General features: G+C 45.1%; 1 protein-coding gene and 1 pseudogene across 1 annotated transcript; one reads left to right on the forward strand and one right to left on the reverse strand.

Annotated features, from left to right (window-relative positions):
- Positions 1-13443: 13443 nt before the first annotated feature.
- LOC101714798 (protein SGT1 homolog pseudogene) lies at positions 13444-14579 on the forward strand (annotated as a pseudogene).
- Positions 14580-22837: 8258 nt separating this feature from the next.
- LOC147829312 (uncharacterized) lies at positions 22838-24854 on the reverse strand. The gene is made up of 2 exons (XM_087206736.1): positions 24442-24854; positions 22838-23119 (listed from the first exon to the last, which is right to left on the reverse strand). The coding sequence occupies exons 1-2, from the start codon at positions 24726-24728 to the stop codon at positions 22966-22968; spliced, it is 441 nt and encodes a 146-aa protein (XP_087062862.1). The 5' UTR covers positions 24729-24854; the 3' UTR covers positions 22838-22965.
- Positions 24855-25694: the final 840 nt, after the last annotated feature.

Raw genomic sequence — 25694 nt, forward strand, 5'->3', positions numbered from 1 at the left:
TACTTTTATTGATTTGTAGTTGATAAAAAATAAATCATGAATTTACTTATATGGATATACAATCATATTTCTATTTTTATTAATAGGAAATTATCATCTAAAATATGTGATTAAGCAAGCTATCCATAATTTCCTGTTCTTTTTTCTCTCTAATCTCTTTCTATTGTCCATATTAAACTTTTTTTTTTCAAAAATAATATACATTGATTAAAAGATTAAACTGGAAATATAGAATCATTTTTTCTATTTCCAAAGAAGTATATTATTTCCAAGTAACTTGATAGCCCACAAAAGTTTCAGATACAACCTCTACCTTAAAGATCTTAGCATCTACTCGGAGGACACAATTCATTTGCTGAGAATATAAACTCTATGGATTAAAACGTACCTTTCCAAAATTTATTTCCTACCAAAATAGAACACTATTAGGATGTTACATTGAGGCTAGTCTTTTTGATCTTAGACACTGCATTTTTTCAAAGTTCTGAAAAATAATGTGATAAAAAGTTATAGGGCAGAAGCAGTGCCACATTGGCGCCCGAGGCTAAAGGAAACGTCAGTAACAGCGGCCCTGTTTTTCCTACATTTTTTTAGATTTTTCCATGCCAAAATTTTTTTATTTTTAAAAATATTATTGAGGCTTTCTCACATTCCCTCCAATTCTGTACACAAAATGAGAGCCCGACCAATCTCACCCGAGACCCAGAACCAGATGCATGTATGAAATACTATCCCTACGTCCTTTGTGTGGCGCTAAGGATTTGCTCATTTAAAATGGAAGTCTTTACATTTAAATGCTTAACATTTTTGCTTATGTGGCCCTGAGGTTTGCATTTTGTTACTTTTTTTTGGTATTTTAGGAAGCACTAAACCTCACCAACCACAGAGAAAATTAGGTATTACTGACAAAGTGGACCATTTAGATTAATGCCAACATCTCAAATGTCACTTGATTTTTGTGTAGTCTACTCATGCCTGTGAATGGCTTTAGCAAAGCCACTAAGACATCTTAATATCTTTGTCAGTTTTGATGGAGAAATGTTTATAAACTGTGCTTCAGAAAGAATGGCTTGGGCATCTTCCAGGGGAAAAGGTTGCTTAGGAACAGCAAGGGTCTGGATTTGCTCCTTGTCAAGTTTATAGGCTGTGTGCTGAGGGACTTCCTTTCAGGGAGGGAAACATTTTTGTTGCTGTTGTTATTTTGATGCACAGCTTGGGGATATATGTGGTAGGAAAGATTGTACGAACTTAGATTTCATGTGTGTGTGGTGTGGGTCTGAACTGCTGATTTACCAGGATTGACTCATACTGAGTGGCATTTTACCCTTTGGCTTTAGTCCTCTGTGGGGAGGAAATGCTCAAGCAAGCAACCTGCCCCTGTCTGAGAGGATGCTCATCCTAGCCAGACTGCCTTGTGCTGCACTCTCTATTTGGCGTTACTGCCAAAGACTGCACTGGCATTAAAAGGCCATTGTTTCTCAGTCTTAGAATCCTGTACGATTTCCACAGCCTCAGCACAAAGAGGCTCACAAGCTCCCACCAGCTCGGAGCTTCCTGAAATGATTCCCCGGCACAGAGGGGGCCATGCGGGAGCTGCAGGAGGCCCAGCTCTTTGGCAAGAAGACATTTCCAATATTTTGAAGAGCAATTAGTAGAAGTAGAAACCTTCTTCTCTACCTCTCCATTTTAAGGTCTTCTTTCAAAATTCCCTTTCAAATAGTGTCGTCTCAGAAATGTTGCATTTAAAATACTGATAAAACTATTTTGTAGAGCTTGCAAGGGAAGCAATTTCACCGACAAAGCCATCTGATGTCACACTCTCCAATTTTATTCCCATGTCTTAGAAATCATCCAGCTAAATATCCTCCTGTTAGAAAGGAAGAAAGTAAAATATCATAAAGTTGGATGATTGAGGCAGTTGCACTTCCCACCTAGTGACAGAACTGGCTCTGGAGCTGTCTCCGTCTGACTGCATCATGTGTTGGTGAATCTGCAGAGCCTGGTGTAACGTCACCTCTGATAGGTGATTAAGGATGATGTGCTGATGGGAGTACAGGGGTCTGAGGGGCATGAAGTGTGGGCTTCTGCACCTGTGGTTTCCTCTCTAATACAGGAGGGAGGAAAGGCAGCAGGTGGATAGGGGGAGACTGAAGAAAGCTTTATTTTCCTGCATGTGGTGCAGCCATTGAAAATGCTATGGACTGCCTGTATCCCTCCAACCACATAGGTTAGAACTCTGATCCCCAAGGTGGTGATATTTGGACTATGGCAGTGGTGGGCCTATGGGAGGTACTGAGGGTTGAGTAGGTCCAAGAGTGGAGCCTTTGGTGGGATTGGCAGCCTTTGAAGCAGAAGGAGGGAGCAGCATCTCCTCTGTGTCCTTATTTGGATTCCCTAAGGCAGCAGTCATGTGGGACCAGGAGGAGGAACTCACTTTGACCTTGACCATGGTAGCACCCACATATGGGGCTTCTAGCTTTCACTCTTCGAGAAATAAATGTTTATTGTTTAAGCCACTCCATCTACTGTGCTTTGCTTTACTACCCCAAATGGCTAAGACAGTAGAGAAAATGTTTATTGGTGAAATCCCAAATGCCTGGGGCCCCTAAAACTGTGAGCATTATCTCTACAGGTGATGGGAGATGTGAGGAGTTTAGGGCTAGGAGGGACATGGCGCTCAGATACAGGGTAACCCCACACACATGGGTGGAAGACATTTCCCCGCCTGCTGCCATTACAACTCTGCTTCCTGCCATCTTGGGGTGTCTGGGCTGCGGTCCACATGCCCATGTACAGACACACTATATGTGTGTGCATGCACACCTCTCTCATCTCTCCTGTGGATAATACTTGTTAGAAACAAGATCATCAAATATGTATTTATAGTTGAGATAAAATAATTCCATAATTTCAAACCAATAAATATGTCTCTCACTCTGCAAGGAATTAATTCAGCTAAACAAGCAATAAATGTTAGAAATCAATCACTTTCAGTAAGTTTTGAGTCTCAGTAATTAAATTTGAGGTTAATAGATATTTGAAAGTTTTCTTCAAGGACACTGAGTGAAAAATCTCTTTACACCTATATTCTACATATTTTCTTAACATAAATTGATTTCCTCCCATGTTTTATTGCTATATCCATTTCTTGACCTGAAAATTTTAAGTATTTTTTTTAAATTGCAATTTGAAAAATCTTTATGTCTATCTCAGTTTACCTGGGAAAGTAGATGTTTTAAAAGACGACTGGATGATTAATTAAGAGTAGGAAATAGTGTGACAGGGTTAAAAGTTTGTTTCTTACCCCCTGGATAGAATGGGGTGCTATGAGCATTCTGCTGCTTGTTTTGATGAAATTAATGAATGTGTACAACTTCAGAGCCTCAGAGAGCAATGTGCGATACAGAGAATAGTATTGGCTCTGTCAACCTAGAGATGGTAACTGAGACCCAAGGATTCAACAAGGTAATGAAGGGAGGACAGGTGAGTTCAAAGAAAAAAAGAGCCCATGAGGGTGTAAAGAACATCACAAATATTTAAAGGATAAAGATAAAAGGGATCAAAGGACCTGCAAACAAAATGGAACCCTGGAAACTGTGGTATCACAAGACTGAGAAGAAAACTGCTCAAGAAATGAAGCAGACCAAGAGACCAAATGCTGAAGTTATCCAATGAGAGAGATATGGACTGAGAGTCGTCCATACATTGGAGGTCAAGGGATCTCAGAAGCCCTTTGGGGCACTCTGGGAGGAGGGTCCTGGAAGCAGGCCTCATATCCAGGGGCTGAGGGGGCGAAGCAGGGCCACACTGGACCCGGAGTAATTAGCGATCATTGAGAGGGCCTCTGAGGCCGGAAGCTGGGAGTACAGGGGTCTGAGGGGCATAAAGTGTGGGCTTCTGCACTTGTGGTTTCCTCTGTAATACAGGAGGGAGGAAAGGCAGCTGGTGGATAGGAGGAGACTGAAAATCTGAGAGACTGAGGACTGCAGAGTCAGCCCTCCAGGGAGATGAATCGAAGTACAGGACTTCCATAGAGAACAGAACGCAGGATGGACATGGGACAGACAACAGGAGGGAGGCAGATGGGGAAGGAACCCACTGCAATGCAAGGGGATCAGTGTGTCCCAGGCTCCTCTGATGAGTTAAACAAAGCCCACAGCTATGTGCTGAGAACAAGCCGGGATATTCGTGACATGAGAGGTTTACCCTTCACCCGTATCCTCCAGTGACTCCTCGTAAACTGAAATTTCTTCTTCTCAACATCTCTACCTCCATCCCCCCCGTTCTGTCACTAGAACTGAGTCGTCTGGTTTTCCAGCTTTTCTCTTTTCTCGCGCCTCTCCCCCCAAGTCCTCGTGCTGTCTCAGGAGCCCTGCTCGGGCCTCGGCACGTCTTCTCCCCCGGGCCCTGCCTGTCACTGGGCCTCTCTGGCCCATATTGGCAGGGCAGCTCCAGTCTCAGTCTCGAGATGCCGTGTCATCGGACAGCTTTCTCCTCGGCCTGAACAGCTCCCTTCACACTCCTGCTCCAGATAGCTGACAGGCCGAGGCACCGTGTCATCCCTCCGCTGACACTTCCACCGTGGCCCTGCTTCTGACAGGGTAAAATCCAATCCCTTATCATGAACTGCAAAGCTCCTTGGGACTGGTCTCAAACCCTTGTAAAAATTTATGTCCAGCTGATGTCAACCAGACTGGCAGTGTCAAGAAAGCCCTGTCCCTTCCACTCAAATCCCACGTGTGCGTTCGTATTTCACTCCTCTTGTCACATTTTCTCTCGGTTTTCACTGCAGCCTTGGTACTGACCAGTTATATAAAAACTGACCTTTTCAGGAATTCCTATTCTCAGACATCTGCCTACACTTTTCTCTCCATTCTTCACCCTGACTTAAATGGAATTTGTATTTTATGCCATAGATTCAGCAGTATTATAATTCTTCTCTTCATTAGAGTGACATGTTACAGGGAAAGTTTAAGAGTCAGGTTTTTAGGTCAATTTCTTAGATTTAAAACTTGACTTCACCTGGCTTTAAATTGACTGAAGGCTTGGCACCTTTTGAAGGCTCTTGTGTCTCTCTTCGCTCATTAGGAAAATGACTTGTGAAATCAGTGGGGAGTAAGGACGCGGATGCTGATGGAGCACCTCCAGGGGGCGACACCCCAGTGCACAGAGGTGCTTGTCACTGTCCCCACTGATGCCCTTCATGCCTCTTTTTCTTCTCAAATTAAATCTGGCAGATTTCTGCGCACACAGAGGCCCACATCTGGCAAAGAAACAGAGCAGGGGCTGCAGTAATGCAAGGCCTCACAGCTACAATGAGCTCTAGCCTCAGCTGCTCCCTGCAGCCTGACCAGGGCCCCACCCTGCACCACCCCATTCTCTGCGCCCCACCCCACCTGTCCCTGCAGAAGCAGCCTCGGAGCTCTGCCCACTTAGGATAGCACAGCACTCAGGCCCACTGGGAGTCTCCATCCCGGACCCCCGGGGAAGGCATCACTCCGCAGAGCTGGCTCCACAGCACCCGGTCCCCAGCCCACCCTGGAGGGACTGATTTGGGCTCCCACCCTGTGTCAGCAGCAGCAGCTGTGACACCAGCAACAAGAACAGCAGCAGCGCTCAGCACCCAGCAAACTCCTCAGCAGCTACTGCCCAGCACCCACGGGTATGGACTGCACTGAGGACCAGAGGGGCTGGGAAGGGATGGCTTGTGCCAGGCTGTCCTCCCACTGACCCTTTAATTCTTCTGTTACTACTAGGCCTTAACCTGTTCTCGTGCATATTATTTATATAAGACCCCAGAGGGGCTGCACCCAATACATGTGGCTTCCTACAAAAACAGGCAGAAACATCCCCACAAAAATCACGTGTTCAGAACATAGTATACCCACATATAAAAATTCATATTTAATAAATTCAAGGGCAGGGGATTTAGCTCAGTGGTTCTGCTGCCTGCCTTGCAAGCGCAAGGTCCAGAGTTTGATCCCTGGTACCAAAAAAAATTAAAATTAAAATTAAAAAAAATAAATTCAGCAGTATTTATTGGAAAATTTTTACACACAATGTATAGCATTTAGTGTGGAAAAATCTCATGTCTTAGTTGTGCTCACAAACATGCATGTGCCAACCTAAAGGTGATCCACGCACGCAGGCGCGATGTGGCCAACAGTGCAGTTACAGCGCACCTTTAGACACTGAAACAAGATTTTCCTTGGTTTTACCAACCTCCCAGAAAATGCAAGCAGGAAATTGGAATTTTAGTGATCCCGACTTCCCCCTTTCACCCCTGCCTTCCAGCCCACATATTAATTCAAATAACCCCTCGGCCTCCCGCGGCCTTAACTTCTTTTCCTCTGCTCCCGCTCCACCTCCTCCACCCTCGCGCTGTCTCCAAATGTCGTGTTCACACCCCCGGGGGCCCGAGTCCGAGTCCGCACTGCTAGAAGGCACTGAGAACTGACGAAAGCAAATGTATTGTGTTGTCAGGAACTCCGCTAGTAGTGATTTCCAGAAAAAGTTCCCCTTCTCCAAATATAAGTAAATGGATACAGATAAACATATTTTAAACAAAACAAATACTTTTAGGATACTATAGCACAGCATCGTATTTTGGGAAGATTCCAGAGCACTTAGGTCCCTGTGAGCCCAGACATGCCCGCAGGAGCGCACATCCCTCTGCAGGGGACTCGGCATCCCGCCTGGGTCCTGGCGAGGCAGCGGAGGATGCAGCGGAGGATGCAGCGGAGGATGCAGCGGAGGATGCAGGACGCCAGGCCCCTTCAGGCCTCAGCACAGGCTCGGCCAGGCCGCACCGAGCGGAGAGGTCCATGGGGCGCCACGCCTGCTGCAGGGCCGCACCCAAACGCCCACAGGGATCCACCAGCTTCCCCCACCCCAGCAGGGGCGGAACCCAAACACCTGCCGGTGTCCCGGATGGCCTGGACCCTGGACATCGCTAAGGTAGTGTGAAAAGTAGTGGCCTCCAAACAGCCTCACTGAGATGCAGCGCCTGTGGAGAGGCGTGGAGACCACCGGAGGCGGCTGCAGAGAAGTAGGTCCGGCTGGGCCCAGCTGGGCGGCGGCCGAGGGAGAGGGCCACTGGCAAGGCTGGGGAGACAGACAGACGACAGCGGCACAGGGGCTGAGGTCTGGGGACGAGTGACAGTAGAGGTAATGAATGCAGGAGGATTATTTCCATCCCAAGCCGTGGCTTCTGATGTGACCAGCTGGGCCTCCCGCTGTCGGGGGCGATGGCTCCTGAGTGCTCCGTGCAAAGGGGAAGAGGGGCCCCAGCTGGCCTCTGGAACACTCAGCTGGTAGCCAGAAGGATTGCTGGGGGGGGGGGGAGATGCTTTCCACACCTTTTCCTGCTCCTGGTCTTCACGGGGATCCCGTCCTTCAGACCCCACCCCATCTCTTCCCACACAAAGAAAATCACACAGGCACAGATGCGTAAGTCGCCAACTCTCGGCATTTCTTCCTCTGAGCAAGCACCCCAAGAGTTTCCTCGAGACCTTAACTATGTTAAAACTAAATAAATGTATGAATTTTTTCAGAAAGGGCTGTTAGAGTAATCGCGCAGTAACGTTTATTACTGGTGACACCTGTCAGCATTTTTCTTATTTTTCCACCCCCAAATCAGAGCTTAGATCTCCCCTCTTCCCTGTTTCTGCCGGCAGAGCCCTGCCAGTCCTCACTGACTCAGGAGGGGCCCCAGCCCTTCCTCCCCTGAGCCTGACCTTGGCCTTTTGCTCCGTCCCCCACTCCAGAGACCCATGCCAAGAATGCAGTGTCATCTGGGTTTCTCTCTCCCTTTTCCACTGCACACCCTCTGTGCACAAAACTCTTCTGATTCTACTTGCAAAATATGCCTGGCATCAAGCTCTCTCTCACCCACTGAACGTCGTTCCCGGCCGGCTGGAGGGCACTCTCCTCCTCTGAGGTCACCATGACGTGATGGGCTGCTCATATCCCAGGCGCCCACAGTCCGATTTCCAGACGGCAGCCAGAGGGATGGTAAATCTTAAGTGAGATTATGTCATTCATTACTTAGCATGGTACCAAAGCTCCCTTTTCACCTACAGAAAGCGCTGACATTCTTACAACAGTCAACAACACCCCACACCACAAACACACACACACACACACACACACACACACACATACCATTGCCCGGGTACATACCCCCAGATGCCCCTCAGCTGTTCCAGGCCCACAGTGAACACGCTTCAACACTGGAGCCTGCCCTGACCCCGTAAATACCTGCCGCCCCATCCCTTTGCATATCAACTTCTAATACACAGTGAGGCTTCCAGTTTATTCTGCTTCACTTTCACCTCTTCCATCCAGATCTGAAGGCCCATGAGAACAAGAATTTCTGTGCTGTTCTGTGCATTTTCTAGCACATAAGTCATGGGTTAATAAGCATTGTTTCAGCTAATGAATTCATTTGGGTTTACTCTGTGACAATGCTGCACAGGAATATTGAAAAGGAATTAGTTGATACTGAATGACTATGACAGTTCAACCTGAGCAGGTTGTGTAAATGAGGCATAGTTTCTGGCTCACACTGAAGGGACACTTGGCCTCCCTGACTGTTACACTGTAGAATTTTATGACCCCACTTCCCACTCAGGGTAGCTGATGTTGTGAAGATGTGAAAAACATTCATAGAATAAAATAATAGAAAAAGTTCTCTTCAGTAACTATCCAGTGCCATTTAGTCTTTTGGAACTGGGTTATGGAAAGGGAACAAGACAGAGAGATCCTGCTCACACCAAGGCTGAATCCAGGGGAAGACAGGAGACAGACCACGGCCAGACATGAGCTTTTCAGGGAGAGGAATTGCTACAAAAGCAGTGGAAGAGTAATACAGGAAGCAAGCCAGCACTAATGAGCCTGATGGTGCAGTGCTATCAGGGAATGAACTGGAGCTAAATCTTGAGTGAGGCGTAGATGTCACCAGTGCCTCTCTCCGGGGAGGGGACAGGCGGAGGGCAGCTGGGCCACCTGAGTTCAGTGCAGGGCCTGTGCCCAGGTAGGGGCAGAGTCGGGTCGAGGAGGTCACTGCAGTCACCTTGTTACTTCTGGACAGTGTTCTGTTTGCATTTAGGATGAGTGATCTGCAAAACATTATTTGGACAGCTGTCTGTTTAATAGCACACTTGTAGCCACCACAAAGCTGAAGCATAACTAATGTTTTCTAGTCAAGATTATTTCTGAGGTGTTTTCCTTCACTTCTGAAATAAAATGAACTCTCTCGACTTTATTTTTTGCTAAAGCTAAATTTACTTTTCTGAGGTCACTCTGCTTTATTTGATATTTTCTGCCCACATGTAGTAAGAAAGCCAATCCCTTACTGTACATAACTACTTTTTGAGGTTTCCAAAGAAGACATTATGCTCTAATGCCCTGAAGATTTATTTGCAAAACTTCTACACGGAAGGAAGGGAAACCACAGAAATTTTGAGGCAGAGCTGGAGAGGAAATGGGGCAGCTTGTTGGAACACGGTCAGCAAATGAGAAGGCTGAGGTAGAAAAGGACCAAACGCTTCTGTACAGAGCTGCAAAGATGTTGAAGTCGAGAACCCACAAACAAATAAATCAGGGTGAGAATGTTTCCACTAAATAAAATAAATAGATTCCAAAAGAAAAGAAAAACAGTGAACCTATTCAGTCCCTGAATATAAAAGTCAGAAAGGCCTTTGATAACCTTTGTTCATTTAAAATATAAATCAAAATTAACATTTTAGAACAATGTCACCAATGAATTTAGCCCTCAATATCATTAAATTATTCAAGATGATTAAATATTTAAAATATTTTTGATGCTTTTTATTTTCTAGAAAGACTATCTTGGGTTATAAAGCACATTGTTATTAAAAAGCATGAGAGAGATAGCCTTTTTTAAAAGTAAAAGAAGATGTCAGTACTTTTAATCCGTAATTTAATTCTTTAAAAAAATAAAGCTGACACTATTTAATTTTTGCTAAGAAAAAATTCTATGTATGAAAATTTTTAGCCTAATATTCTCCTAAATTTAAAATTTTTCTAGAACATATCTTTAAAAATTAGTATACAAACTACATTTGTCCACATATCTCAATAGTTCATATACTTATTTAAATACATATCCAGGGAAATTAGAATAGAGCAAGACTCAGTACACTGGGACAATTCATATATTAATCTTTCTTTCAAATAGTGCAAATGAAGGAATTTTCCATACTAAAAGAAATTCCTAAGATCCCAGTATCTTTCTCTTATTTATTTCTTGAGTTACTCTGAACCACTGAGAAATATATAGACTTGTGTTTGACCAATAAATAATGCAAATTTTAATGGTAGATAACAGTAAGAGGGACTAAGGGCAGAGGGCAGCTGGAAAGACTCATAGTTTATGTTTTATAGTCTATGATTGTTTAAATTCATTACTAAGTGTTCATTTAATTGTTATGTTTTTGAAGACAAGTGAAAATTTGGCTAAACAATAAAGCCACAGAACCCTCATGTGGATTTCATGGTAGCTTAACGTATAGTTCAAAAACCTAGGAAATAACCAAGATCCTTTTCAGTAGGTGAATGTACAAATAAACTATGACACATAAGAGACAACGGAACATCATTCTGCTTAAAAAGAAATGAGCTATCAAGCCATGAAAATCCATGGAAGACACTGGAATGCTTATTACTGAGTGAAACAGCACACGTGAAAACGCTTCATACCGCATGACTCCTACTCTGTAACACTGTGGAAAAAGCAGAATGACGGAGCCAGTGTGCAGCTTGGTAGTTGCCTGGGCTGGGAGGAGGAGCAGGCTTGAATATGGGAACAGAGGGACTGTGAGGGTGGTGATAACATTCCAGAGGATGCTGTGAGGTGAACATGTGTCCAAACCCACAGAATCTGCAAGGCTGGAGCAGAATGTGGACTGAGGGCTTTGGCCATCATGGGATGTGTAGCGCCAGGGCCTGAGTGTGACAGATGCACTGCTCTGATGGGACAGGGCTAGGGCGTATGAGGCCATGGGGCGGGAAATCTCGGTACCTCCCTCTCAGCTCTGTGGCAAACCCGAAACTGATCTAACAAAGAAAAGAATAAAGAAACAGGAAGAAAATGTACTCAATAGCGGTTCCTGTGAAATAAAATAATCTTGTCATCTTTAAGTATGAGACATCTTTCTCAGATTTTTTAAAGATTTTCTTAAAAAGCAGTCTAACTTGGGGGAAAATCAGAACTTAAAGTTTCTTAGAACAATGTCAACAAAGACATGCATTTTTCTCAACCTACCCAGTGATTAAATCCCCACAGAACAGAAACCTCTCTACTGCGATTAATTCTTTTTGGAGTGCGTAGAAGTACGTTAGGAGGACTTCATGGTGATTTGGTGACAATAAAGATGGGATAATCCGATGAAATCCAAGATTGCTCCAGTAAAAACCGCAGTAGATCTGGCTTCTGTACAAAAATAAATGTCGCAGGCATCTATAACTGAAAAGCTCTTTTTTACTAATATGAAACTAAACCCTGATGTACAACCATGACCAGTAAGGTAAACTGTAGACACAATGGTGTTTTTGCAGCTATGGAAAATATTTCTGAGTTTCTGAGATTCACCTCTTAATTTCAGTGCTCCATGTATGTTTATATGTTGGGTTAAATGAGGTTTATTAGTATCCTGTGCTCTGCTAAAGTTTTAATCTTGATCGATGATTGTGATTCTAACAATATAAAATTTCCTAATTTATATTTAGTTTTTCTCAACTCCAAAATGAAAGACTGAAAATTATCTAGGTTGTTAATGTTATCATCGCACATGATATTTTACATTCTCTAAGTAAATGTGGTTTCGCGTTTTTCTTCCCAGCCTTGCCAGGTCCCATCCTTGTAATCAGGAGTAACATTCGCCCCAGAGAATGCTCACCTTTGGCAATTGCGGGAAGCTGGAAGACGGGCTCACAGGAGGAGGGGCCTCCTGGTGCCTAGCAAAGCTTCAGGAGCCTCTCCAGGCAGCCTGACACCCCACACCCTCTTCTGGGCCACTCCAGGTTTCCTAGGGGCGTTCTCATTGCCTATGGAGTCTTGGATCAATGTGTAGGAAAAGGTTAAAATCCATGTTTTCCCTCTCTCTTTTTTTTTTTGGTGCTGGGGATCGAACTCAGATCCTTCTGCTTGCGCAGCAGGCAGCGAAACCACTGAGCTAAATCCCTGGCCCCGTTTTCCCTCTCTTTAAGCCTCTGTAGACTTAATTTTTTAAATTTTCCCATATGAAAGGGATATATTTCTTCTGAAAGTATACATGAGGGGAGAATGGGAGGGTTTTAAGGAAATCTTCTGATGGAGGAAGTTATAGAAAATAAAGCTAGTTAGTGAACTGTGATAAATATCTGCATTATTTACAAATACTACTTATAGTACTTAAATATTAAAATTTTTCCAATATTCTCACAAGAAAATTATTTCAGGACCAAGCAGAGAGGGGACAAATATAAATGACTGTTAGGATACAAAGATGTGAAACTATGGAAGCAAGCCAACTTCATAGAAACTATTTAATAAATGTCAGTGGTCACTGGTTTTTAACCAACTAGAATTAAGGGACACATACGGATGCTCCACTTGGGCAGTGTCTATGTATTTTAGACTTGTGATCCCTTGTTGCTCATTTGGCAGATATTTGTGAATAGTCCCAGGCCCAAGACTGCAACAAACAAGCCAGTTCCAGTTCTCACATACGTAAGGAGTTCAGCCCTAGGGTCTGAGACAGACTTGGGGACAGCCTTGGGCTTCTGAGACAGCCATAAGGAAGGACAACTGCATCACTTTGAGCAAACCACTGCACACATGCAGGGAATCCATTTTCAAGATCTGGGCTCTGCATCTGTGGGCAGGTGGTTAAAAGAGAAGAAGTTATGGAGAAATCCTGAATAGAAGCCTTTATTCACCTCCATTTGTGTTCATCTCATAACACCAGAAGGCAGAACACTGACTGACTGAATGTCTTTCCTAAGAAACTCTCCTCAGCTATTAATGAAAGGTGGAGAGGGAACTGAAAATACTGCCAAGTTTCCTGCTCAAGATTTCCTAGTAATAGGGTGGTCCACTTTTATTTGAATCAAAATATCCTACCTGCCATAGCATATACCTGTACTTCCAGTGGCTGTGGATGCTGAAGGATATAAAGTCTGAGCCCAGCATGAGGAAGCTAACCAAAACCTGTCTCAAAAATAGTGAAATATCCTAGGAGGTGAGTAAGTGAGCGTGGGAGGTAACTTTCATATTAAAACTCTAAATTACTCTACCATAAGGAAGGATAAAGTTGAGTCATTTGCAGGAAAGTGGATGCACTTAAAATTATAATGTTAAGTGAAATAAATTAGATACTGGAGCTTAAATATCACATGGTTTGGGGCAGCCGAGCTGGTAACCGCAGAGGCAGGGTCTCAGGCAGCTGCAGCAGTAACTTAGGGATGGCAGCGGCTACAGCAGGACCTGCAACAGCCCAGTGGTTTTTCCAGAGCTTCTCAGAGAGTCTGATCGATGAGGACCCCCAGGCGGCGTTAGAGGAGCTGACTAAGGCTTTGGAACAGAAACCAGAGGATGCACAGTATTACTGTCAGAGAGCTTACTGTCACATTCTCCTTGGGGATCACTGTGATGGTGTTGCTGATGCAAAAACTTCTCTCAAACTCAACCCCAATAATTCCACTGCTATGCTGAGAAAAACGATATGCAAATATCATGAAAAAAAACTATGCTGCTGTTCTAGAAACTTTTACAGAAGGACAGAAATTAGATAGTGAAGATGCTAATTTTATTGTCTGGATTAAAAGATGCCAAGAAGCACAGAATGGATCAGAATCTGAGGTGAGGACTCAATCAAAAATCAAGTGTGACTGACATCAAACAGAATCTCAAGTCGTCATAACACTTATGATTAAGAATGTTCAGAAGAATGATGTAAATGTGGAATTTTCAGAAAAAGAGTGGTCTGCTTTGGTGAAATTTCCTTCTGGAGAGTATTACAATTTGAAACTGAGGCTCCTTCATCCTATAATACCAGAACAGAGCACATTTAAAGCACTTTCAACAAAGATTGAAATTAAAATGAAAAAGCCAGAGGCTGTGAGATGGGAAAAGCTAGAGGGTCAAGGAGACGTGCCTACATCAAAACAGTTCACAGCAGATGTAAAGAACCTCTATCCGTTGTCATCTCATTATCCAAGAAATTGGGATAAATTGGTTGGTGAGATCAAAGAAGGAGAAAAGAATGAGAAGTTGGAGGGAGATGCAACTTTAGACAAGTCATTTCAGCAGATCTATTCAGATGGCTCTGATGAAGTCAAACGTGCCGTGAACAAATCATTTATGGAGGCTGGTGGTACAGTTTCGAGTGCCAACTGCTCTGATGTAGGTAAAAGGAAAGTTGAAATCAATCCTCCTGATGATATGGAATGGAAAAAATACTCAATAAATGAATTTACTATCAAAAACAAAAAAACAAAACAAAGCAACATCACGTGGTTTCTCTTTATGAGAATCCCAAAGTATAAATAAAGAGAAAATAAAAGGTAGACAATAGGAAATAGGGGAGGGGATTAGGGGATCAGGAGATGGAGGAAGGGGAGAGGAGGGACGAAGGAACAAAGAAGTGCCCTGTACGTGCACTAACTCCACACAGGGGATGTAAGCCTCATGTGCCAACCACAGGCACTAATCAAGAAAATGATCTGACTACAAACCTCCAAGTTATATTACATTTCTATTCAGAAGTTCACTACTGAGCTCTGCCTGGAGACTCAGAGCATTTACTCTAAATTCTTGGGTTGTTGGAAGAGCAGAAACATGAGCAACGTGTTGCTAATTTCATGCTAATAACTTTGGTGTCATTTCATAATTTTTTTCGTACTGCTAGAAAACAGGTATTGGACTTAGGCCATATATGTGTTTTCTCCATCTAACTTCATGTAACATTCTTCTAACGTGCATATTCTGCTTTCCACATTGCGGGGGTTAAGCTTGTGTCAGCTTGATTAGCTTTGGGAAGCCTTCTGTCATGAAGCTTCTGTCTTGGAATTAACCAACCATGGACTGAATCCTCTGATACTGTGAGCCAAAGTAAACCTCTCCTTTAAGTTGTGAGTGTCTGGTATTGTATCCCAGCACTAGGAAAGCTCACTAACACAGACGTAACAGTCTTTTTCCTTGGGCTGCATCTTTTAAATATCATCTATTAGGGACAAGTTACATAATTCAGAAAGAAACACAAATTGAATAGATAAGCATCTACTCTGTCAAATCAGTGATATGGGTACACAACTCAGAGTTGAGACGCATAAGTGGGGTAAGTGTCCTGTCATTTACTTTTCAATAGTTACTTAAATTTCACACTTTTAGTACGATTCATAAGCAGCTTACATCTCAGCCTAGCTGAGATTCTAATCTTAAATCCAGAAATCCCCTGGGAAAGTGGAGGTTAAGGAAAACCATTTTAAGAGAAACCACACCTCTCTGTTAAAAAGCAGTTCTTTCTTTTTCTAAATTCTTATAGTCCATGTTTGTGATACATTATGATTTCGTTTATCATGGGGAGTTGATACGTGTACTTAACTCTTCTTCATATTTATTACTTCTTTACATAAATAGATCAAAAGCTCATCTATGGGCCAGAGATTTAGCTCAGTAGTTTCACCACCTGCCTTGAAACCGGAAGGTCCCGAGTTCGATTCCCAGTTCAAAAAAAAAAAGCCGATCTATTTGAGATTATGTTTCAAGGCACAAATAAATATAAATTTAACTTCATTTTGTTTGGGGTTTTTTTGCTTGTTTACCTTTCCTTGTCTAACTACCCTGAACAAATTCACCTTTGAAGGCTTTGTGCACATGTGAATGTACCAAGAAGTAGAAAGAATATTGCACCTAAAAACAATAGATCTCAATGGCAAACACATAGTTAGCAGTCTCTCAGAAAGGGAGAGATAAATGTAAGCTGTTTGCTATATATTTCAATGTGTCTTCTAATTTGATGTAATTAGTCCAAAATTTAGACATGTCTCCAATATGAATTTTAGTACGTTGTGAATTGAATGTATGGGGACCACTAGTAGGTAGCTGAAACTTATTTTAAAGGCTCCAATCAGTTTCAAATGAAATAAATTCCACATAGTGATATAGTCATTATACAACATATTACACAACAGAGAGTTTAACTCTTTTAGTTTTAAAAAACCGTTATATAAAATATTGGCTAAAAAAAGCTAAAAAGCTAAAACCATCCAGTTTCACAGAATAACATACCTGGTTCAGAAAAAAGAGATATCTGAAGTTCCTAAGGCAGATCCCAGGTCTCGTATCTTAGGAAGCCCAGATTTATGCCCAGGGATCTTTGCCCTTCATGAGAATCAGAGCTTCCTGAAGTGCACAAGGGTACTGATCTGCTGAGGAACATGGAGGATGCATCAGCCTACAGGACACTCGACTAGAAGACCAAATCAGAATGAGGAACACACCGGTTTCTGTTGCATGAACTCCGACTTGGTGTCTGAAGAAATCTGAATTCTTATAATGCTCAAAACCACGTTATTCTCTGAATGAATTGTTTTCTGGTGTATCAATGTAGAAGCAATATTTTAAAAGAATATTAAACTTTCAAAATTGTATCAGCTATATTTCACAGAAATCTGGAAGTGAGAATTAAGGGCTTTTGAATGAGAAAGTCTGCTTTGGAGAAGTGATCTTAAACGTAGATGCATGCACAAACATCCAACAGTGATAGAATACCAGCTAGCCCACTCATTTTTCATATGATGAACTCTTTCTGCCTTCTGTGTCCCAAGCCACTTGGTCCTAAGAGCAAGTGCCATATAGCCAATGTTCCCCGGCATGTTAAAAATATCTCTGGGCCTTTCAGTCATTAATAACTCACCCTGCATTTCAAATAGCAAAGGGCACAACTGAGTGCTGATGCTCCTGCAGGTTCATGGGACAATCAGAGGCAGCCAGCTGCCCAAGGACAGCGCCCCTGTCTATGAGGCGAATGTAAGAAAACAAGACATTGATTTAGTGACATATTCTAAGGCTAAGGAAACTCTTAGGATATAAAATTAAGAGCATGGAAATAAACTCAAAGATATTTGTGAAATATGAGTGTAATTTTATGAGACTTTGACAACCTTTATCAAGTATTAATACAGAATCGCTTTTGGATCTTGCCTCTGTATCTTTTCCAGTATATCAGATTATCCATTAAAAGCACACAATATTCTTCTAATAACAAATAAAAGCTTATAATTACTTATGCAACTGTGATTTCAAAACTCTTCACCTATTGACAAAATCTGCTTAAAATTCAACATGAAGGCAGCCCCGCAGTCTAGCCAGTAAGAAAGCAGAACCTGCCCCCTAGTGGTCACTGTGTGAAGTTCTTATGTGTGATTATTACTCATGTTTTTTTGACCCTGAGAAGGAACTGGGCATTGTAACACTGGGATGAGCTGGCCTGAGTTTTCAGTTAGGATTTCAGTTGTTTGAAATATGCCACTTGTATTTTTCTTTGGGGAAACATTAAAATCAGACCCATCTATTTCTCACATCAGCAGTTAGCCATACGTTTAAATTGTTCTAACTTATCTGTTTATTTTCCCAGTTTATATTTTAAATCTTTAATTCGATTACTAAGCCGTTATTGATTATGATCATTTCTGTAGGATAAAATTACCCAAAGAGGATATTTTCATTGTATCTTTGGATATTCGTGGAGCGTGTGTTAATTTTGAAATAAAATAACATAGAAGAAAAATAAGAGGAATACAGATGGAAACGAACAACTGAAAGAGAACTTTAGAAGGCTTCTTTTGCAACATGTGCTTTACAACAAATTAGGACCTAAGAGTGGATGAAACAAGGAAAGTTTGCCTCAGCTCAGTCCCGCGTCCGCAGCCAGGTGTGTTCTGCTGTGTCCTACTTGCAGGTGCCCAGTCCCACCCACCCGCCTCCCACCATCCTGGGCTGTCTCCGTCCTTGATGAGTCGAGGAGAGACAAACTGTCCTCGCAATGTGTCAAGTGCACAGGCATGATTTCCTTAAAGTAGAAAGTTGTTGGGACCCAAAATGAACTAGGAATACACAACTGTGGTAGGTGTCCTTTGCTTCCCTTATGGGATCCGAAGGACTAGGATATGAAGCCCACGCGTCCACAGAGCAGGCGGCCTCTCCTGTAGCCCCGCGTGCCCCGCGGGCTCCGAGTCTTCGCGCTCCTTTGCTCCCTAAGTGCCCCCGCCTCCCCCCCCCCCCCGACGTCCACACCGAGGGTCACCAGTGCGGCTCCTCGAAGTCCTGAGACGATGCCTGTCTGCCCAGGCCCAGGCTCACACGGCCCTGCCGGCCCCGTTCACCAAAGAAACCTTTCCACTCGCGCTTAAAGGAAGCCCAGCCGCTGCCTCTTCCTCCCCATCTCTGTTCCTTACACACTCGGGCTTTATCTAGAGCTCCTGTCCCTCCTGTTGCTCCAAATGCATCTCTCCTTGGCATCGGACAGGAAAAACGCTCACTGAATCCGAACATCCCCAGGGTTGCGGGCTGGAGCTCAGAGGCAGGCAGGCGAGGTCAGAACTTCGGTGCTGGGGTAAAGATGGAAGAAAACCAACTACCTTTGCCTGCAGAAGGATGAACCCAGGGAGGCTTATTGAGAATGAGATGAGATTTCTCAACACGAAGCGTGGGACACGGTCTGGGGTGTGAGCCGAGGGGACACTGCTGCTGCGGGGCTGACCCTGGAGGATACCTCTCTCCCAGGTAAGCCGAGGGCTGTGCAGGTGAAGCAGCCCTGCGGATCCGGTCTCGGTGTGTTTATCAGAAACTGCACACCGCAGAACATAGCAGAAGCCTTGCTGAGTTAAGGTAAAAGGTCATTGAAAGCACGGGCTCCTCGCGGAGCAGGCGTCTGCAGGCCCCGCCCCTCCCTGGCTCCTGTCGGGTGCTCTGGGGGAGTCACCCCTAGCAAGCCCCCCATGCCCGGGGTTCTCCTCACAGCTCCAGGCCTGCGCAGCTGCAGGCCCCGGCCGCTGCTCGCCTCTCCCGACCGGGCTGGGCCCAGCCGAGCCTTTCACCCCTGCGAGCCACGCCGTGCAGAAAGGGGCCTCCGGGTTGCCCTGGCAGAGAGCCCCGCTTCGCTTCAGCGGAAGGTAACCACCGTCTCCCACTTCTCGTCGTTGTTCGCGAATGCTGGGCGCCACGGGCTGCGCGCTGCATCCCACAGTGAACGCCGGAGGAGGCCGCCTTCCACCTGCTCCCTCCGGGCGCTGCAGAGGCGGCGCTGGGAGAGGCCGCGGGGCTGAGGGCCGGCCCTGCGGCGCCCCCTGCTGCTGCCTCGTAGTACTGCACCTGGCTTGTTATAAATGCTGAGAATTTCGTAAAACGCCAATTTTTGGAAGAGAGCCAGAGTCTTAGTACATATTCCACGGTGAGTTTACCACCAACATAGCAACTCATTACTAGGTGAAAATTCTTAGAAATCTGTAAAGCATTACTCCAGATACCTTTAAAATGGCTTTTAATTTTAAGAAAAGGTAAATGAAAGATGATGCTTTACTTATCAGAATGCCACACATAAAATAAACTTTACAAACAGTAATTTTAAACACATCAAAATTTTATATAGCTTACTATTTTTATATTTATATAGCATACCAAAAGCTTTATACAGCTTACTAAAAGATAAATATTTATAACGTTAGCAGATATACAGTAAGTAGTCATATATGAATAAAATGTATATATTTCATAAATATGTATATATATATATGTATATATGTGCATGCCCATTTTCTTTCCTGCAAATGTGTCTTCCTTTTTCATTATATTGTAAGTTATGCTCTAAATGAGAAACAAACTCAAAGAATGAAGAAGGATTCCAGAATTAAATGCTTTCCACTCTTTTGAGAACAAACAACACCTTTGGGAGCAAAAGCCATTTGGAAAGCTGCCAGCAAGCGGTCCAGACTCACTGAGGCACGCGCGGGTTCCAACCGCGGGAGGACCGAAGTAGCGCCAAAGAGGTGCCTGCGTTCCCGAAGGGCCCCATGCGTGCAACCGAGGGCTCTCGACTCCCTTTTATAGGAAAAAGCCCAAAGCATTCCTCACAGTGTTCGAGTGGGGCATGGGTGAGTGATGTTTTCAGGAGAGAGACTCCTCCAGGCAGTGAGTCCAGGTTTGTAGAAAAATTGAAGGAAAAATGATGAAACCATTAGAGCTGAATGGGGCTGTGGTTTCGGTCACCAGGAAAGTGAAAGGTGCTGGATATTCTGAGTGTAAGTTTATTCATTTTTTGGTTTTGGTTTGTTTCTTATGGGATGCTCTGGGAAAATCACCTACCTCTCCCGAGCTCGGTTTGTCCCTTGTCTGTCCGTCTCATCAGACTGTATCCTTGGTGTGGCTGAGGGAAGTGAAGCGAGGCATGCTACACCAGGCTAGCACCGCGTCCGGAGCCTTACACCTTCCAGGCTGCAGACTCCATGCTTGGCGGGAAGGGTCGGCTCTCTGGAGCCGAGCGCCCCTGAACTTGAATCCTAGATAGGAATTGAGCACTTTCTCCCGTTTTCCTGAGGGTCGGTCTCTCCTTCAAAGAGGATTCAGCTCTCTACTGTCTCTCCGACACCCTCCCAAGAGGCAGAGCTCTGGCCTCCCTGCCACTCTCCCCTCTGCCCCAGGGTTTCGGGGTGGCCTGTGCTCTGTGCCCCCAGAATGAGCCCTTCTCCCTTCGGCTGTGCCACTCATTTCTCCTCTGTGGTACATTAATGTTCTTACCCAGAGAGCTCTGGGGTTATCGACCAGGCCAGCACACCATGTTTCTCAAAACATCAATATCTGATTTTTAGTATGATTGGCCCAATCTATCTAACAACAATTTCGTGTGCTCCATAAAAATCAAATGCTTTCCTATGAAAGAAACTCCTCTTAGTGTATGAAATTGACTCTGAGGCTTCCTTTAAACCCTACGGTCTACCCATATTGATTGGGTCTTTCCCAAAATAGTACATAGGCCTGTGTCTTTCCTGCCTGCGTCCGTGTTTGAAAGAGAACACTCCCCTCTGAACCTGCTTGTGCCTCCAACACTGCCCTATCTTTTTCCCCCATTTCCTACCTGCTTTTCAAAGCAGCAGCCTACTGTCCATTTCCTCACTTCCCACTTTCACTTCGGTTCTCATACTCTGTCTAAATAACTGCTTTGGCATCTCTCCAAGGACTTTGGTATCTGCACCCAGTAGATGTTACTCACCCCTCCCTCTCTAAATCTTGCATCTTCGGGAATGGCTGGCCCCTCGCCCCTTTTACCTCTCACCTTTGACCTATCCACCATTCTCATTCTTGTTTTTCTTTACATTCCAATGCCAGGGTAAGGTCCTGCTTCTAGCCTGGACTGGGATCCACTGAGGATACAGTTTTCCCACAAAGACATGGAGACTATGATGCTACTCATGGTTATTGAGAAAAGTAATAGCTCATTTCAAGTATCTAGCAATGTGCACAATTAAAGGGGACCGTTTATTGTTTTCTCTCCTACTCTTCACAGTGGAGTCAGAGAATTATTAAGCAAAGTAGTCCTTACCCAATGCAAGTTTGGAAAATGAACAAAACAGAATTGAGTGTCTTATTCAACTAGATATCAGGAATGCAAAATAGTTTTATCTTTGAAGATTTGTTTGGTATTACCTGATCAGCTTTGAGAACAACTTTATCTAATTACCTATAACCTTTAAAACACTTCTGAATTACATAAATGTGAAAAAGAAAATATATATGACTAAGGTCATAAATATTCTTTAGAAATAGATTCTCACATGCCTTGTCAGAGGCGTCTTTAGTTTGCTTCTGCATGAATCTTGTTCTCGTTGGATAGTTTCTTCTGTCAAACTGAGATGGATGCCCAACTGTACAGCAGGAGAAGTTGTGACACCCTAGCCTAGCAGCCTCAGCATTAGTCTTGTTGCTCTGAAGAAATGTCCCCACGTGGCCTGACCCGAGCCCATCTTCCACTATGGGAAGGAGGCCAATGGCTCTGTGGAAATAACCTCACTGATGCAATGCACCGACATCTGCTCATCTGGGCCCAAATTCCACCTTGTCTTTTACCTGCACTGCTGGGACCCCAGTGCCTCTTCTCCAGAAGTTACTCTCTTTCTGTGAGTCTAGCTTCTTATTAGAGCCCTTCTAGAAAATGCTGTGTGAAGAGGAAGGAAATTAACTCTTCAGGCTGATTAAAGTGCTCTGGACCTTGCAAAACTATCATCCCATCCTAATAAAATATGCACAATTAATGTGCTTGAAGATTTCAACCAAGGCTGCTAGTCTGTGCTGTAACATTCTCAGAAGACAGTGGTCAGCTCTGCCTGCTGCTTCCCTTCTCTCGATTTCTCCACTCTGTGCCTTGCAGCCAAGTCGACCTAGCCAGTTTTCAGCCTTGTCATATCATTTTACCAGGACGCTCATCAGACTCTACTCAGGTTCCTCCTCTCTGTGCCATGCACTAAAACTCTGGGCACTGAGCTGTGTCAATCCCAGGGCTGACTGTGGTCGGTTCCCCTTTCCCTGTGCACCAAACTGCAGCCAACAGTTGTGCCATATTCTTTGCCTCTTGCTTTAGCTATTAAGGTGCATATGTGAAATCAATCTTGGTTCTCCTTTGTGGACAGCAGTGGGTTGGGAACCAAAATCTATTATCCACAGTAATTACCGCACTGTAGGTCTGGATTGCACACCCAGAGCAGAGTACAGCTGGAGCAAGCCCTGGCCATGTGGAGAAGATACAAATAAGAAGGAAGGAAGTGAGGCAGAGGTGTTCTGATAAGGCTATTTGCTCTATTTTATTACAAAGATTAACTGTCAAATAAAATATCAAATCTTACAGGTTACAAAAGTAACCCCGCAGATACCCACATACAATCGACAATGCCTTAAATCCTGATAACCCCTTAGTAAATTGAAAATAACACAAGCCGGAAGTGCATCCCACGCAGCTCATCCACTGACATCTCCAAGGCGCCATTGTTTGCCTGAGAATTGCGCGCCTGGGAGCTCAGGCGCCCTCTGCTGTCCAGCGCCAAAAGTACAGTGCCACATGTCAGTCTGCGAAAACAGCAAATTCAGAATACAACTTCGGGATTGATACGTTGCTACGGAGTGCACGTTGCTTTGGCCCCACCATAATGTTGAAAGATCATTAAGTTTTGAACGGTCTGTGATTAACTAAAACCAGTGTAGGGAAATGACAGTGTATTCCTGTCCTCATGGTTTACGGAAGGGAAATCAATAGTGAAGTAAGTGTATCATAGCTGGCAGGATAACCTAAGTGCTCAGCTGAAGATACAAACCTTTCAGTTACTGAAATGCACATACCCCAGGGGTTAAAGATTAAGGAACAGCGAGAACAGTGGCAGGGCATAAAATGGGATGCCAGAATCCAAACGGAATGTTTTCATCACATCTTTAAATATTCCATTACTAAAATCCTGAACTGAAGAAAAAAATAATCTTTCACGGGATCATAAAATGCCTTGGGGAGCCCCCGAGGAGCCAGGCTCAGTGATTCACCCCTGCTGTCCACAGGCCGAGCATGGTCCATGCCCACGCGCGCAGCCATGGACTTCAGACTGCAGACCAGCCCCGGCCGGCTCCGCTCCCACTGCGGGGGATCCAGGAGGCTCAGCTCACTGTAGTGAGGAAGTATTGATGTAGAAATCAAAACACAAACAAAACTAAAGAGCAATGCCCCAAAAGACCATTCAAGACTGCACAGTGGATTCAAATTAACCTCCCCAACCACCAATCATTTCATAAGAATTTGAGGATTTCTCTTCAAAAACCCATAATGCCTCGTTATTCTGCAGTGGCATGCTTTATAATTACCTGAATGCTTAGAATCTATACAAATCAACGGTCACTTTTTGTCTATTGCCTATTCATTTATTTATCACAAATACCCAGAATAAACAAACATGTGAGTTTTGGGGGGGAAGGCAAAAAATGTATGGTTATTAGAGCATTACAGCTTTTTGTTGGTTTTTGGTCCTTCATCAGTTTTACATGAAGAAAAAAAAATCAAGCAGAAGTAAAAATTGTGAAAGATAGCTAGAAAGCTTTAGAGACTGAATGCAACAAAATATGCTTTTAAAATATTCTAGAAAAATACATGGATCAATGTCTTTCAAACCAACAAAATATATTAGCACAAGAGTAGAACACGCAACTGATTTTTTTTTTCCTGAAAAGTAGAGAAATGCAAGTTATGTTACAAATGCTGTGGCTCCATAAATAATTCCGTAATTATGTAATTCTACTAAGCTTTGACACAGTGGGCTAGAAACACACTCCAGATGCTGGTGGTGCTGCATGTTGATTCTGGGGATGGCATGCACTAGGGTTCTTTGATTTACATATCGTACACTCACAGCGATAGGAGTCCAGGGCGCAGGGTAGTGCCGGATGGAATCCAATTCTCACGCGGCCCACGCCACTTCTGAACAGGAATCTCGGCGCAGTCTCCAGTTGTTGGAGACAGTCTCCTCTGAAGACTCGGGGCGATCTTAGCAGCAAACTTCATTTCAGGGTCCGAGCAGCGCCGGATTTCTGTGTGGTAAGGGACCGGGAGCCCTGCAGGTACCGGGAGGGCTGGGCTTCCTGTGCCTCCTCCCCGGTAAGGTCGTCCTCCCTGGCGGGCGGGAGCTTGGTGCTTCATCCCCTCCGCCTCCGGGAGCGTCCCCTGCTGCGAGAGTTCTGCAGTCACTGACAGCTCACCCACAGATAGCACCGCGGCTCCGGGAGGACCTCGGAGCGCACTGGCTCTGCTGCTGCCCCGGTAGCTTTAGCTGTCCCTGCGCTGCTCAGCTTCCTGCCGCTGTGACAGACGCCGGAGACAATGAGCCTCCGCGGAGGGGAGATCTGGTGGCCAGGGTCCCCGTCCAGGGTCACTCACCGCCTGTGTGGGCCGCGCTGCTCAGCTCGTGGCAGGGCGGGAGCTAAGAGAGAGCAGCGGGGTCCGAGCCCAGATACCCCCGGCTCTGCCCCGGGACCCGGGCTCCTTCCCCCGGGCTCCAGTCATTGAGGACCAAGCCTTTAACACAGGAGCCTGCAGGGCCCTGGGGTGCAAACTACACTTCCCATTTGCTTCTCTGGCCGGCCACACCCGGCACCGCCCTTAGAATCGGGTATTGGAGCAGACACCCAAACACTCAGGGCGCAGGCGGCTGTCGAGGACGCGCTGGTCCTCAGCACGACCGGGCTGACTTCAGACGGGTGTCCGCTCTTCAGGCGCGGTCTGTGAAGCGCCCGTGTGTGCGCGGTGTCCGGAGGAGCAGCCCCTGAGCTGGCCGGCGCCCGGTCCCAGCCTGCGACCGACCGGGAGGCGCCTGTGCGCATCCGGTGCTCGGAGCAAGCGTCTGGGCGGGAGGAGAGCGCGCTCTGCAGGTGCGGAAAATACTAACGCATTGCCGAGGCGAGGCCCGTGCGTCGGGGGAAGCAGACACCCGGACTCAGACTCCAGCGGCGACTGACAGCGGCAGGGGAGGGAGGGCCTCGGGCCGGCCTCGGGGTCTCTGAGCGCTGCCGCGGCCCCAGGCGGTGTGGGTCGGGACCGAGCTGCCGTCCACCCGCCCTGCAGACTCTCCTGCACCCCCTGCCCCGCCTTCTACACCTGGGCTTGCGG

Source organism: Heterocephalus glaber, unplaced genomic scaffold (assembly GCF_053883595.1).
Source record: "Heterocephalus glaber isolate CG9 unplaced genomic scaffold, H.glaber_assembly_v1.0 deba00000676, whole genome shotgun sequence".
Lineage (NCBI taxonomy): Eukaryota > Metazoa > Chordata > Mammalia > Rodentia > Bathyergidae > Heterocephalus > Heterocephalus glaber.